Below are 17055 nucleotides of genomic sequence, written 5' to 3'. Positions count from 1 at the left end.
CATTTGATTGAATTATGCTGATCTGGAATGATGAATGAACTAGCTGTTTCTTGTCCATTGCTGGTTGCGTAGCTCACAAAGACTTCTTTCATGTCTGATCCTGTACAATTGCTTATGTCTGTTGCAGATTGATAAAATTGGTCGTGGTTACCAGGGCGATCCATCTTCAGCACTCCTGGAACTACTTGACCCGGAACAGAATTTTAACTTTTTGGACCATTACCTCGATGTGCCAGTTGATTTGTCAAAGGTATATTTTTTTGGTTGCCTTGTCTTGACCTATTCTCGGCTCTCCTGCACGATTACTGCAAGATCAGTTACTTTTTCTTGTGTTGTAAATTCTAATCTTCAGTTACAAGTGCTGCATGTCGGTGTAAATTCTCAACACAATCAATTCTGTTTTGGAATTTACTACAAATGATTATGTGAAATACTTCCGTTTATTTTTTCAGCCATATTTTATTCGATGCGGAGATCTCAAAATTCTGGCTAACATTTTGGGAACAAAAATACTGCTCCCTTGTTCCGACATATTAATACAATAAAGTATTACACTGTAATGCTTAATTTAAAGTCACTTGATTCAAATGATCAATTTTTTAAGCACTATGTTCCCACTTTGTGCTATTGGTTACATTGAGTTGGCCTATAATTTGAAGTAAATAAGCATTTGTTACAAGAGATTAATAGAATTATCAATTGTATACTGAAAGAATTTATTTTGACTATTAATCCCCTGCTCCGATATAGTTCATACCGTTTAGCAGCTTTCCATGACCTTGTTCTGGTGACTATTCTAAGTCTAAACAATAATTGTTGGCTGCTGTGCACAGAAGATATTGCAACCATAGAGGATAACACAGCCGAACACAATCCTGTTCTCTCATGGACCTTCCAACTGGACCATCAATCTTGCCACCTCCTGCAGCAAATCTTGGTGAAAACAGCTTATGATTGAAGATTAAATGTGGGACTTCCATATGTGATTTCACATGTAACCATTAAAAAATATATCTTTAGAACTAACCATAAAATATGTTTGTATAGTCAATGCTAGTGTGTTTAAAAGGTAACTTTTGTAATCAGGGCTGGTTCTTATGGTGTCAGTTAAATGTGTGGGAAGTGAGGTCAGTGAGTTGCATCATCCCCCTACTGTTTTATTTTCAATGCTATGACATCTCAAGAGTAGAAGTTTTGTGTTGTACATGCAATTAGGAGACCATGATATAATGGTAATGTCATTGGACTAGTAATCCAAGAGGCCCAGGCTAACGCTAACTAATTAAAGTTCAATTAAAAAGAAATCTCTAATTGAGAGTTAATGACCAGGTCTGTCATTATCACCTGACTGTAGGACATCACAGTAGCATAGTGGTTAGCACTGCCACCTCATGGTGCCAAGGTCCCAGGTTCGATCCCGACTCTGGGTCATTGTCCGTGTGGAGTTTGCACATTCTCCCCGTGTTTGCAAGGGTCTCACCCCCACAACTCAAAGATGTGCTGGGTAGGTGAATTGGCCACGCTAAATTGCCCCTTAATTGGAAAAAATGAATTGGGTACTCTAAATTTATTTTTTTTAATTATCACCTGACTGTCGCAAAAATAGAATCCCAACTGATTCAGAGAAGGACATATGTATGGCCTTCCATCACGATAATGTGGTTGAATCTCAACTGCCTTTGAAATGGCCTAGCAAGCCACTCAAGGGGAATTGGTGATGGGCAACAAACGCTGACTTTACAATGACATCTGTATCCCATAAAATAATTGTTTTAAATGTAGGCCACCAAAATCCTGTATCTCAGTGCATTATAAAGTATAATATGCAGCGCTGAGGACCCAGGTTCGTCCCCGGCCCTGGGTCACTGTCCATGTGGAGGCACATTCTCCCCGTGTCTGTGTGGGTTTCACCCCCACAAACCAAAGATGTGCAGGTTAGGTGGATTGGCCACACTAAGTTGCCCTTAATTGGGGGGGAAAAAATAATTGAGTACTCTAAATTTATTTATTTAACTACTTGGCCAACAGTTTGACTGTTACATGGAGTTATCTCATGGCTGAAGAGTTAAACCCTCTGAACCATACAATATTAATAATTTAAGCCCTGGTCTTTAGTGATTTAGCCAGTATATAGTAGAAATACCACCCAAAGGATGGTAAAAATAAGCTGAAATCCCCACTTGTAAGTAATGCCTTAGTGAAGGAGAAGTGTGGGGTCAGCTGTTTGGCCTTGAAAGGAACATGGATGTGCCACTGAGTGTGAGATACCCTAGGGCAGGGTGTATAAGCTAATATCTATTTTGTCGACAAAATTGTAGCATGTAGTCTCATTGGAAACCGCACTAAAGCAGCCTTTCCTGAGCCTCCTGTGCCACCAAATTTGAACATGATTCATCAAATAAATATTGGCACAAAAGAATGCTCAGGGTTTTGTTGATTTCATGGGCCAGATTACCAGGGATCAGGGGTCACATTGGGATTAGTGTTGTAGGTAAAAGTACCCCTGTCTCAGAGCAACCATGTAAAACCATGCCCAGTGAGAATCAGGACTTTTGATAGGGGAGAAAAAGGCTACATTGTTGAATGATCTGCTCTAAACCTGTGTCTTTTTCTTTGATAGGTACTTTTTATCTGCACTGCTAATGTGACTGAAACAATTCCAGAACCTCTTCGGGATCGAATGGAGATGATTAACATTTCTGGCTATGTAGCACAGGAGAAGCTTGCGATTGCTGAGGTACACCATTTAGAAACCAGTATAATAGATCCAAAGAAAAAAACTGAACTACCAGATCTTTTTGAACGTGAAGTTATTTTCCATTATTCTGAAATGGACTTTGAATTGTAAAAGTCATAAAAATAATTGTGCCCTGGTGACTTAAATGCACGCAAAGAGTTTAGTCTGTGTTCAAAGCTTCCCTTTAATTATGTTCCAATGCTGAGTTAGGTCATGAGGTCTTACTTCATACTGCAACGCACAATAGTGCCATGTTGTTGCAGATGCTGTCTTTTGCTTGAGACATTAAATCAATTAAACAAAATCTGCTTGTTCAAATAGATATAAAACATCCTATGGCACTATTCATAAAAAGCAGGGGAGTTCTGTTAGTGCATTGGACAACATTTATCATTTGACCAACTATCAAAAACAGATACTTTTGTTCATCTCCTGTGCTGTTTATGGACCTTGTGCACAGATTGGCTGCTGTGTTTGCCTACAAAAAAGTAGATGGTGCACTTCAAAAGCAGCTATTCGGTAATGAATTTTACTTTTCTTATGGGTTGCAAACTTTAATTCTCATTTTATTTCAGCGTTATCTGGTTCCTCAAGCAATGAATTCCTGCGGTCTAAACAAAGAGAGTGCGCAGATCACATCTGAAGCACTTACTGTTCTGATTAAACAGTACTGCAGAGAAAGTGGGGTTCGCAACCTGCAAAAACAGGTGGAGAAGGTGAGTGCGCCATGGTTACTTATGTTAATGTTCCAACCAGGAAAAGGCTGATCGCTTCCTCAGCTGCTATAAACTGCTTGGCGATGCTCAATTTGAATTCTGCCAGAATGGCTCGGTTCCTGATCTAAGGCTTGATCTAAGCATGAACAAATGATCTGAATGCTAGAAGGGAGGTGAAAATGATTTCCCTTGATCCCAACATTTACTGTGTGGCATCATTGAGCCATAATAAAATTGAATTCAGTGGGAATTGGGGGAAACTCTTTCCTGGCTGAAGTCACACTTGACATTGTGCATCACAATCTGCTGCCACAGTTTTTGTTGAGAATCATGGTGTAGACCACCAAGGGTTCTGACTCTATGCTAAGTAAGTATTGAGACTGACAAGACTGTTCTAGTTGAACAGAAGTATCTGAAGTTTATTTGTAACAACCATATGCAGCTTTGCACAGGCCTTGATCTGGCTTGGTTGTGAACAATTACTTGTCTGTATTCCTGCCTCATAAAATGCACATTTTTCTGATACAGGGTCACAGGCAATAGTGAACATCTGCAATAGAGAGCACAGGCAATACTGAGTATCTAACATGGAGGCTGCACTTTTATACTCCATCTCTCTCTCACAGTGATGTCACTATGGTGCTTCTTAAAGGTACATGTCATTGTCTTTATTGGCACACATACAATATCACAACACCCTCCTTTTCCCTTTTTGATTAAGGAAAAACTATGTGAGAACAAACAGAACAGTGAATGTGATGCATAATAAGAGTGAGTTACGGAGGAGTCTTTTATACATAACATTTTTGTGGTTTGTGGGCGTACGATGTGACAGTATCTAGTTTTCAGGGTGTTCTGTGGTTATGCATTCTCGGCTTGTTTCTTGCTGGGAATTGGTCACTGCAGGATCATCCTGTCTTATAGTGTTGGTACTTGTGTCGTCCTCTGCAACTGAAATAACACCGTATCTGAGTTATCGTCATTCTGATTCGCCTGTGGTTCAGAATACGTGAATATGCCGATGGTTCCTTCTCTGAACCTGTATATTTTGCATCTCTTGTATGACCATGTCTGAGCGCACTTTTGCAGTTCTCTTCCTTGTACCCACATCTTTGTGTGGTGATCCTGTATGCACACACTTGGACCTACATTTAACTATGCTGGCTGTTTTGCTGTCTTGTCATGCTGCCCGGGACACTTCTCTCTGCATTCTAATAAGGCGCCATGAGCTTCTGTCTGGACTGGGAGTAGATGGGATGGGCGGGTGGTAGGACTTGCCTCCCAAAGATCAAATTGGCGGGTGAGGGTAGTCTCCCTGTACTGTGGCACGAAGATTGAGCATAGCAATTCTGAAAACCTGCTCGATTACCTTACACTTTGTAAGTGTTGCTTTGATTATCTTGATGGTCAGTTCTGCTAATCTGGAGATGGCATCAATGGGGTCTTCAGGGACTTCTACGAGGAATTGTACTGATCCGAGCCCCCACTGGAGGAGGGAGGGATGGGCCGCTTCCTGGACCAATTGAAGTTTCCAAAGGTGGAAGAGGGACTGGTGGCGGGATTGGGGGCCCCGATTGGGCTGGAGGAGCTGATCAAAGGGATAGGAAGCATGCAGGCGGGGAAGGCACCGGGGCCGGATGGTTTCCCGGTCGAATTCTTTAAAAAATATATGGACCTGTTGGGCCCGCTGTTAGTTAGGACCTTCAATGAGGCAAGGGTGGGGGGGGGCTTTGCCCCCGACGATGTCCCAGGCACTGATCTCCTTGATTCTGAAGTGGGACAAGGATCCCCTGCAGTGTGGGTCTTACAGGCCGATTTCATTGCTGAACGTAGATGCCAAGGTGCTGGCGAAGGTCTTGGCCACGAGAATTATGGATTGTGTGCCGCAGATCATCCACGAAGACCAGACGGGGTTTGTGAAAGGGAGGCAGTTGAACGCGAATGTGCGGAGGCTTTTGAACGTTATCATGATGCCGGCGAGGGAGGGGGAGGCGGAGATAGTGGTGGCAATGGACGCTGAGAAAGCCTTCGATAGGGTAGAGTGGGGGTACCTGTGGGAGGTGCTGAAGAGGTTCGGGTTTGGGGAGGGGTTTGTCAGGTGGGTTAGGCTGTTGTATGAGGTCCCGATGGCGAGTGTGGCCACAAACAGGAGGAGGTCCGAGTACTTTCGGTTGCACCGAGGGACGAGACAGGGGTGTCCCTTATCCCCCCCTGCTCTTCGCACTGACGATTGAACCCCTGGCACTGAGGGAGTCAAGGAACTGAAGGGGGTTGGTGCATGGTGGGGAGGAGCACAGGGTGTCACTCTATGTGGACGACCTGCTGCTGTATGTGGCGGACCCGGTGGGAGGAATGCCGGAGGTAATGAGGATTCTTTTTTTTAAAAATATGTTTATTCAAAGTTTTTCCAACAAATTTTCAACCAATTAAACCCCCCCACTTCCCGTAAAAGAAAAGAAAAAGAGAACAGAACAGAACATAAACATATCAATCAAACGTAATACAGAACTTATACAATGGGTTTCTCCCGCACATATTAACCCTCCCATATGCTTTTTTACAAGTAGCCCCAGGGAAACCCCCTCACCTGCCCGCCCAAATACCCCCCTCCCTGGGTTGCAGCCGCTGCTGACCGACCTCATTCTAAAGCTCCGTGAGATAGTCTAGGAACGGTTGCCACCGCCTAAAGAACCCCTGTGCAGACCCTCTCAAGGCAAACTTTATCCTCTCCAGCTTAATGAACCCTGCCATGTCATTTATCCAGGCTTCCACACGGGGGGCTTCACGTCCTTCCACATGAGCAAGATCCTCCGCCGGGCTACCAGGGAGGCAAAGGCCAGAATACCGGCCTCTTTTGCCTCCTGCACTCCCGGCTCGTCCGCCACCCCAAATAATGCCAGCCCCCAACTTGGCTTGACCTGGACTTTCACCACCTTGGACATAGTCTTCGCGAAACCCCTCCAGAACCCATCCAGTGCCGGGCACGACCAGAACACGTGGGCGTGATTCGCCGGGCTTCCCGAGCACCTCCCGCATCTGTCCTCCATCCCAAAGAACCTACTCAGCCTCGCCCCTGTCATATGCGCTCTGTGAATAACCTTAAACTGTATCAGGCTGAGCCTGGCACATGAGGAAGAGGAATTAACCCTACTCAGGGCATCAGCCCACATACCCTCTTCAATCTCCTCCCCCAACTCCTCCTCCCACTTGTCCTTCTGCTCCTCTACCGAAGCCGCCTCCTCTTCTTTCATCTCCTGATATATCGCCGAAACCTCGCCTTCTCCGACCCATACACCCGAAATCACCCTGTCCTGAATCCCCTGTGCCGGGAGCAACGGGAATCCCCTCCCCTACCGCCTCACAAACGCCCTCACTTGCGTATACCTGAACCCAAACTTCTCCTCCAGGGCCCCGAGGGTCGCAAACGTCCCGTCTATAAACAGGTCCCCCATCCTTCTGATCCCTGCCTGATGCCAGCTCCGAAACCCCCCGTCCATCCTTCCTGGGACGAACTGATGGTTCTCCCGGATCGGGGACCACACCGAGGCTCCCATCTCACCTCTGTCGTCTCCACTGCCCCCAGATCTTTAGCGTTGCCGCCGCCACCACCGGACTCGTGGTGTACCTTGTTGGCGAGAGCGGCAGCGGTGTCGTCACCTGCGCCCTCAGGCTCGTTCCTTTGCAGGACGCCATCTCCAACCTCTTCCATGCCGCCCCCTCCCTCTATTACCCACTTACGCATCATCGCCACGTTGGCTGCCCAATAATAGCCACCCAGATTCGGCAACGCCAGCCCTCCCTGTCCCTGCTCTTTACCCTCGGGGTCTTGTTTGCCCACACAAAACCCATGATGCTCCTACCTACCCGCTCAAAAAAGGCCTTGGTAATCATAATAGGAAGGCACTGGAACACAAAAAGAAACCTCGGGGGGACCATCATTTTAATCGACTGTACACTGCCCGCTAGCGAGAGTGGCAACACATCCCATCTTTTGAAGTCCTCCTCCATCTGCTCCAGCAGCCGCGTCAAATTAAGTTTGTGCAGGACCGCCCAGCTCCTAGCTACCTGGATCCCCAAGTACCGAAAGCTCCTTTCCGCCCTCCTCAACGGTAGGTCGTCTATCCCTCTTCCCTGGTCCCCTGGATGCACCACAAAGAGCTCACTTTTCCCTACATTGAGCTTATAGCCCGAGAAGTCCCCAAACTCCCTTAGGATCCGCATGACCTCCACCATCCCCTCCACTGGATCTGCCACATACAGCAACAGGTCGTCCGCATACAGCGACACCCGATGCTCCTCTCCCCCTCGGACCACCCCACTCCATTTCCTGGACTCCCTTAATGCCATGGCCAAAGGTTCAATTGCTAATGCAAACAACAGGGGGGACAGGGGGCACCCCTGCCTCGTCCCTCGATACAGCCGAAAATACACCGACCTCCGCCGATTCGTAGTCACACTCTCCACCGGGGCTCTATATAGGAGCTTAACCCAACTGATAAACCCCTCCCCAAACCCAAACCTCCGCAACACTTCCCAGAGATACTCCCACTCCACCCGGTCAATGGCCTTCTCCGCGTCCATAGCTGCCACTATCTCCGCGTCTCCCTCCACCAATGGCATAATCACGTTTAGGAGCCTCCGCACATTGGTGTTTAGCTGCCTGCCCTTTACAAATCCCGTCTGGTTCTCATGAATCACCCCCGGGACACAGTCCTCAATTCTCGTAGCCAGCACTTTTGCCAGCAATTTAGCATCCACATTGAGGAGCGAAATCGGCCTATAAGACCCACATTGCAGTGGGTCCTCGTCCCGCTTCAGGATCAGAGAGATCAGTGCCCCGGACATTGTCGTGGGCAGGGTCCCCCCCTCCCTTGCCTCCTTGAAAGTCCTCACCAGCAACGGGGCTAACAGGTCCGCATACTTCCTGTAAAACCAAAACCGGGAACCCATCTGGCCCCGGGGCCTTCCCCGTCTGCATGCTCCCCAGTCCTTTAACCAGCTCCTCCAACCCAATTGGCGCCCCCAAACCAGCCACCTCCTGCTCCTCCACCCTCGGGAACCTCAGTTGATCTAGAAATCATCGCATCCCCTCTTCCCCCGCTGGGGGCTGAGATCTGTACAGCTCCTCATAAAAGTCCTTAAATGCCTCATTTACTTCCACCGCACTCCGCACCGTAGTTCCCCTGGTATCCTTGACTCCACCTATCTCCCTTGCTGCCATCCTCTTACGGAGCTGATGTGCCAGCATCCGGCTCGCCTTCTCCCCATACTTGTACGTCACCCCCTGTGCTTTCCTCCACTGTGCCTCTGCCTTCCCTGTGGTCAACAGGTCGAATTCCATCTGGAGACTTCGCCGCTCCCTAAGTAGTCCCTCCTCTGGGGCCTCTGCATATCTCCTGTCTACCCTTAGGATCTCCCCCACTAACCTCTCCCTTTCCCTGCCCTCTCTCTTATCCCTGTAAGCCCTGGTGGAGATTAACTCTCCCCTGACCACCGCCTTCAGCACCTCCCATACTACCCCCACCTGCACCTCCCCGTTGTCGTTGGCCTCCAAATACCTTTCAGTGCACCCCCTACCGCACACCACCTCATCCGCCAGTAATCCCACATCCAGACGCCACAGCGGGCGTTGGTCCCTCTCCTCCTAACTCCAGCTCCACCCAGTGCGGAGCGTGGTCTGAGATAGCTATGGCCGAGTACTCCGTTCCCTCCACTTTCGGGATCAGTTTTGAGTAGGGCAAACTGCCCTACTCAAAACAAAAAAATCTATCCGGGAGTAGGCTCTGTGTACGGGAGAAAAGAAAGAAAATTCCCTGGCCAGGGGCCTAGCAAATCTCCACGGATCTACTCCCCCCATCTGGTCCATAAACCCCCTAAGCACCTTGGCCGCAGCCGGCCTCTTCCCCGTCCTAGATCTGGAGCGATCTAATGCTGGGTCCAACACCGTGTTGAAACCCCCTCCCCATTATCAAGCTTCCTGCCTCCAGATCCGGAATCCGCCCCAACATGCGCTTCATAAATCCAGCATCATCCCAGTTCGGGGCGTATATGTTTACCAATGTCACCCACGCCCCCTGCAACCTACCGCTCACCATCACGTATCGACCTCCATTGTCCACTACAATATTTTTGGCCTCCAACGACACCCACTTCCCCACCCCTCTGTTCCCCTCTGAGAGGAGCTGGTTTAGCACACTGGGCTAAATCGCTGGCTTTGAAAGCAGAACAAGGCAGGCCAGCAGCACGGTTCAATTCCCGTACCAGCCTCCCCGAACAGGCGCCGGAATGTGGCGACTAGGGGCTTTTCACAGTAACTTCATTTGAAGCCTACTTGTGACAATACTCGATTTTCATTTTCATTTAATTTCTTCGCATCCAGCCCCGAATGGAATACCTGTCCTACCCATCCCTTTCTTAACCTGACCTGGTCTGCCACCTTCAAATGTGTCTCCTGAAGCATGACCACGCCTGCCTTCAGTCCCTTTAAGTGCGCGAACACACATGACCGGGACAAGGATGAGTCGGTTTTTTGGGGGTGAGGACAGGTGTGTTAGGTGCTCAGGGAGCCCAGCAAATCACACCCATATGTTCTGGGCATACCCAGCGCTGGAGGAATTTTGGAAGGGCGGTGTCGAGGGTGGTAGGATCCAAGGTCAAGCCGGGCTGGGGGCTCGCAACATTTGGGGTGGCAGAGTAGCCGGGAGTGCAGGAGGCGAAAGAGGCCGGAATTCTGGCCTTTGCATCCCTGGTAGCCCGGCGAAGGATTCTTCTTCAGTGGAAGGATGCGAGGCCCCCAAGCGTGGAATCCTGGATCAACGATATGGCGGGGTTTATTAAGTTGGAGAGGGTGAAATTCGCCTTGAGAGGGTCGGTACAAGGGTTCTTTAGGCGGTGGCAACTGTTCTTCGACTTCCTGGCAGAGCGGTAGACATTGGTCAATGGCAGCAGCAACTCCGGGGGGGAGGGGGGGTCACTTTATTATTTTTTGTTTTTGTTATTTACACTGGAGGGTCTGAGGGGGTGTATATACTTGTTATATTAAGTCGGGATGTTAATTTATTATTTATGTACAGGGGAGGAGGAGGTTATGGAGGGTTGTTTTTATGGACTGTGTTTTGTACTTAACCCTGTTGGGTTCCTTTTTCATTTTGTTATTGATATTTTATGAAAATCTTTAATAAAAACTATTTTTTTTAAAAAAGTTCTGCCAATCTGTTGGTCTGTGGATAGTGCAAGGAAGATCTGATATATTTTATCCTAACATTTCCTGGAAGAGTTGCTCTGTATATTGAAACAGTCAACTCAGCCTATGGGTTCAGGTACACCTACACACTGAAAATAGCAGAATGTGTCATCAACCGTAAAGCTGGTTGCGTCCCTGAACTGGTGAACAAAAGGGAATTTGGTAAAATAGTCCGTTGCCAAGGTGTAATCTCCATTGTCTAGATGGAATAAATCATTAGCTATTTTCAAACATGGGACAGAGTGGATTTTGTATGATGGCAATGGTGCTCTGCACCTGATTGTTTGGTGCACCTGACAGGCATGGCATGTTTGTGTCAGTCTTGTCAGTGTCCGTTAACTACCTGGCCAATGGACCGATTCTTTGGCAAGGAGTTTTGTTCATTTTGTGCTCATGTTCGATGTGTAGTTTACTTAACATGGTTTTACTCATTGCCTGAGATATGAGGACTTGCTTGCCTTTGAATATGATGCTTCTGGAGGTGCCTAGTTCAACTCTGTAGTGCCAGAATGACCAGATACTTTTTTTTTAAATTTCCCATTAAGGGGCAATTTAGCGTGGCCAATCCACCTACCTTGCACATCTTTGGGTTGTGACAGGGTGAGACCCACACAGACACGGGGAGAATGTGCAAACTGCACACAGATAATGACCTGGGCCAGGATCGAACCCGGATCCTCAGCACCGTGAGGCAGCAGTCCTAACCATTGCGCCGCCTGCTGTTTGAACATACTTTTAAAAAAAATAAATTTAGAGTAGCCAATTATTTTCTTTTCCAACTAAGGGCAATTTTCTCCAACACAAAATGAGTGTTTGTACCGTTTGGCCTTGTATATATTCTTTACTGTTTTAATAAAAAGATATGGCCAATTCACCTACCCTGCGCATCTTTGGGTTGTGGGGGTGAGACCCATGCAAACACTGGGAGAATGTGCAAATCCCACATGGACAATGACCCGGGGCTGAAATCGAACCCAGGTCCTCGGTGCCATGAGGCAGCAGTGCTAATCACTGTGTCTCCATTCCGCCCTCGCTTCTTGCACATCCTTGATGTGCTCGGGCCAACCAGCGATAATAACTTGCTTCATCTGTTGTAGATGTGGGTCTTGTCGCATAATTTTGACTTGTCTTTACCTGAAGTGGATCAAGTCAACATGGAGGTTGTCTTTAATATTGCTCATGGGGACGTCTACAGGCACATCTCTGTTGTTGGTTAAACTGGATAAACGACTCCGGGTGTTACAGGCTACCATTTTAGAGCCTGAGTTATATTGAACATCGAGGTCATAGCACTGAATCTTCATAAGCAGACGTTGGAGCTGTGGTGGTGCACTGGTGAGGGGTTTCTGCCACAGCCAGCGGCTTGTGGTCTGTTTGGATCATGAAATGTTTTCCAAACATATGTGTGAAAATGTTGGATGTCAAATACTAACACAAGAGGTTTGCATTCAATATTAGAGTATTCGCTGGTGAAGTGGCTGAGCCTTTGAGCCAAAAGCAACATGTCCTGCAGTAAGCTCACATCAAGGCCCTTTTGAGGTGCAACTAACATGTAGCTTCTTAAAAGTACATGTCATTGACTGCATTTGCATGCATACAATATCACAACAATATCGAGCACAAATGAAGATGATTATGATTATTGAAAACCTATCACTGCAGGAGTTCTTCAGGGCAGTGTACTTGCTCTACCGTCTTTAGCTGCTTCATCAATTAACATCCTGTATGATCAGGTCTGAAGTAGGGGTGTTCGCTGAAGATTGTAGTTACATCTGCAATTCTTGAGATAATGAAGCAGAACACACCGATGTACAAGACCAGGCCAACATTATTATTATTTTTTTTTTAAATAATATTTTATTGAAAATTTTTGGTCAACCAACACAGTACATTGTGCATCCTTTACACAACATTGTAACAATACAGATAATAATGACCTTTTTTAAATTTAAACAAAAACAACAACAAATAAATAAATATTAAATAACAAAAAATAAAAACTAGCCCTAATTGGCAACTGCCTTGTCTCAGGCCACACCCCCTCCCCCCCATCCCCCCCCCCCCCCCCCCCCCCCAAGTCCTGGGCCGCTGCTGCTGCCTTCTTTGTTCTCCCCTATCTATCCGCAAGATATTCGACGAACGGTTGCCACCGCCTAGTAAACCCTTGAGCCGACCCCCTTAGGACGAACTTAATCCGCTCTAACTTTATGAACCCCGCCATATCATTTATCCAGGTCCCCACCCCCGGGGGCTTGGCTTCTTTCCACATTAGCAATATTCTGCGCCGGGCTACTAGGGACGCAAAGGCCAAAACATCGGCCTCTTTCGCCTCCTGCACTCCCGGCTCTTGTGCAACCCCAAATATAGCCAACCCCCAGCTTGGTTCGACCCGGACTCCTACTACTTTCGAAAGCACCTTTGTCACCCCCATCCAAAACCCCTGTAGTGCCGGGCATGACCAAAACATATGGGTATGATTCGCTGGGCTTCTCGAGCACCTCGCACACCTATCCTCCACCCCAAAAAATTTACTGAGCCGTGTTCCAGTCATATGTGCCCTGTGTAATACCTTAAACTGAATCAGGCTTAGCCTGGCGCACGAGGACGACGAGTTTACCCTGTTTAGGGCATCTGCCCACATCCCCTCCTCAATCTCCTCCCCTAGCTCTTCTTCCCATTTCCCTTTTAGTTCGTCCATCATAGTCTCCCCTTCGTCTCTCATTTCCCTATATATATCCGACACCTTACCGTCCCCCACCCATTTCTTTGAGATGACTCTGTCCTGCACCTCTTGTGTCGGGAGCTGCGGGAATTCCCTCACCTGCTGCCTCGCAAAAGCCCTCAATTGCATGTACCTGAATGCATTCCCTTGGGGCAACCCATATTTCTCGGTCAGCGCTCCCAGACTCGCAAACTTCCCATCCACAAATAGATCTTTCAATTGCGTTATACCTGCTCTTTGCCACATTCCATATCCCCCATCCATTCCCCCCGGGGCAAACCTATGGTTGTTTCTTATCGGGGACCCCCCCAGTGCTCCGGTCTTTCCCCTATGTCGTCTCCACTGTCCCCAAATCTTCAGTGTAGCTACCACCACCGGACTCGTGGTATAGTTCCTTGGTGAGAACGGCAATGGGGCTGTCACCATAGCCTGCAGGCTGGTCCCCCTACAGGACGCCCTCTATAATCTCTTCCACGCCGCTCCTTCCTCCTCTCCCATCCACTTACTCACCATTGAAATATTAGCGGCCCAATAATACTCACTTAGGCTCGGTAGTGCCAGCCCCCCCCCTATCCCTACTACGCTGTAAGAATCCCTTCCTCACTCTCGGAGTCTTACCGGCCCAAACAAAACCCATGATACTCTTTTCTATCCTTTTGAAAAAAGCCTTCGTGATCACCACCGGGAGACACTGAAACACAAAAAGGAATCTCGGGAGGACCACCATCTTAACTGCCTGCACCCTCCCTGCCATTGACAATGCTACCATGTCCCATCTCTTGAAATCTTCCTCCATCTGTTCCACCAACCGCGTCAAATTTAGCCTGTGCAATGTGCCCCAATTCTTAGCTATCTGGATCCCCAGGTAACGAAAGTCTCTTGTTACTTTCCTCAACGGTAGGTCTTCTATTTCTCTACTCTGCTCCCCTGGATGCACCACAAACAGCTCACTCTTTCCCATGTTCAATTTATACCCTGAAAAATCCCCAAACTCCCCAAGTATCCGCATTATTTCTGGCATCCCCTCCGCTGGATCCGCCACATATAGTAGCAGATCATCCGCATATAAAGATACCCGGTGTTCTTCTCCTCCCCTAAGTATTCCCCTCCATCCCTTGGAACCTCTCAGCGCTATCGCCAGGGGCTCAATCGCCAGTGCAAACAGTAATGGAGACAGAGGACATCCCTGCCTTGTCCCTCTATGGAGCCGAAAATATGCCGATCCCCGTCCATTCGTGACCACACTCGCCACTGGGGCCCTATACAACAGCTGCACCCATCTAACATACCCCTCTCCGAACCCAAATCTCCTCAACACCTCCCACAGATAATCCCACTCCACTCTATCAAATGCTTTCTCGGCATCCATCGCCACTACTATCTCCGTTTCACCCTCTGGTGGGGCCATCATCATTACCCCTAACAACCTCCGTATGTTCGTGTTCAGCTGTCTCCCCTTCACAAACCCAGTTTGGTCCTCATGAACCACCCCCGGGACACATTCCTCTATTCTCATTGCCATTACCTTGGCCAAGACCTTGGCATCTACATTGAGGAGGGAGATTGGTCTGTAGGACCCGCATTGTAGCGGATCCTTTTCCTTCTTTAAAAGAAGCGATATCGTTGCTTCTGACATAGTCGGGGGCAGTTGTCCCCTTTCCTTTGCCTCGTTGAAGGTCCTCGTCAGTAGCGGGGCGAGCAAGTCCAAATATTTTCTGTAAAATTCAACTGGGAATCCGTCCGGTCCCGGGGCCTTTCCCGTCTGCATGTTCCTAATTCCTTTCACCACTTCTTCTACCGTGATCTGTGCTCCCAATCCCATCCTTTCCTGCTCTTCCACCTTGGGAATTTCCAGCCGATCCAAAAACTCCATCATTCTCTCCCTCCCATCCGGGGGTTGAGCTTCATACAATTTTTTATAAAATGTCTTAAACACTTCATTCACTCTCTCCGCTCCCCGCTCCGTCTCTCCATCTTCGTCTCTCACCCCCCCTATTTCCCTCGCTGCTCCCCTTTTCCTCAATTGGTGTGCCAGCAATCTGCTCGCCTTCTCTCCATATTCATACTGTACACCCTGCGCCTTCCTCCATTGTGCCTCTGCAGTGCCTGTGATCAGCAAGTCAAATTCCACATGCAGCCTTTGCCTTTCCCTATACAGTCCCTCCTCCGGTGCTTCCGCATACTGTCTGTCCACCCTCAAAAGTTCTTGCAACAACCGCTCCCGTTCCTTACTCTCCTGCTTCCCTTTATGTGTCCTTATTGATATCAGCTCCCCCCTAACCACCGCCTTCAACGCCTCCCAGACCACTCCCACCTGAACCTCCCCATTGTCATTGAGTTCCAAGTACTTTTCAATGCATCCCCTCACCCTTAAGCACACCCCCTCATCCGCCATTAGTCCCATATCCATTCTCCAGGGTGGACGCCCTCTTGTTTCCTCCCCTATCTCCAAGTCTACCCAGTGTGGGGCATGATCCGAAATGGCTATAGCCGTATATTCCGTTCCCCTCACCCTCGGGATCAATGCCCTACCCAACACAAAAAAGTCTATGCGTGAATAGACTTTATGGACATAGGAGAAAAACGAGAACTCCTTACTCCTAGGTCTACTGAATCTCCACGGGTCCACCCCTCCCATCTGCTCCATAAAATCCTTAAGCACCTTGGCTGCTGCCGGCCTCCTACCAGTCCTGGACTTCGACCTATCCAGCCTTGGTTCCAACACCGTGTTAAAGTCTCCCCCCATTATCAGCTTTCCGGTCTCTAGGTCTGGGATGCGTCCTAGCATTCGCCTCATAAAATTGGCATCGTCCCAATTCGGGGCATACACGTTTACCAACACCACCATCTCTCCCTGTAATTTGCCACTCACCATCACGTATCTGCCCCCGTTATCCGCCACTATAGTCTTTGCCTCGAACATTACCCGCTTCCCCACTAATATAGCCACCCCCCTGTTTTTCGCATCCAGCCCCGAATGGAACACCTGCCCTACCCATCCTTTGCGCAACCTAACCTGATCTATCAGTTTCAGGTGCGTTTCCTGTAACATGACCACATCTGCTTTAAGTTTCTTAAGGTGTGCGAGTACTCGTGCCCTCTTTATCGGCCCGTTAAGCCCCCTCACGTTCCACGTGATCAGCCGAGTTGGGGGGCTTCCCCCACCCCCGCCCCCCCCCCCCTTGCCGGTTAGCCATCATCTTTTTCCAGCTTCTCGCCCAGTTCCCACGCGGCTGTATTTCTCCCAGACGGTGCCCCCCCGCCCATCCTTTCCCGCACCCACTCCCCCCTTTCCCCAGCAGCAGCAACCCAGTAATTCCCCCCCCCCCCCCGCTAGCGTAATTACTCCCCCCATGTTGCTCCCAGAAGTCAGCAAACTCTGGCTGACCTCGGCTTCCCCCCCGTGATCACGGCTCGCCCCGTGCGGCGCCCCCTCCTTCCTGCTTCTCTATTCCCGCCATAATTATCATAGCGCGGGAACCAAGCCCGCGCCTCTCCCTCGGCCCCGCCTCCCATGGCCAACGCCCCATCTCCTCTCCCTCCCCACCTCCCCCCATCACCACCTGTGGGAGAAAGAAAAGTTACCATACCGCAGGATTAATCATACAATCCCTCTTCGCGCCCCCCCCCCCCCCCC

General features: G+C 48.7%; 1 protein-coding gene across 1 annotated transcript in view; it reads left to right on the top strand.

The window, feature by feature from the left end:
* lonp1 (lon peptidase 1, mitochondrial) overlaps positions 1 to 17055 on the top strand; it is an 87036-nt gene that overhangs the window by 35042 nt on the left and 34939 nt on the right. The window contains exons 12-14 of the mRNA XM_072482666.1: positions 128 to 250; positions 2621 to 2737; positions 3313 to 3453. Coding sequence (XP_072338767.1) covers positions 128 to 250; positions 2621 to 2737; positions 3313 to 3453 — 381 coding nt within the window. The remainder of the gene's footprint in view (positions 1 to 127; positions 251 to 2620; positions 2738 to 3312; positions 3454 to 17055) is intronic.

The sequence above is a fragment of the Scyliorhinus torazame genome, chromosome 18, assembly GCF_047496885.1.
Source record: "Scyliorhinus torazame isolate Kashiwa2021f chromosome 18, sScyTor2.1, whole genome shotgun sequence".
NCBI classification, from domain to species: domain Eukaryota; kingdom Metazoa; phylum Chordata; class Chondrichthyes; order Carcharhiniformes; family Scyliorhinidae; genus Scyliorhinus; species Scyliorhinus torazame.
The sequence above is the reverse complement of the archived record's forward strand: the minus strand, read 5'-3'. Positions and strand labels throughout refer to the sequence as shown.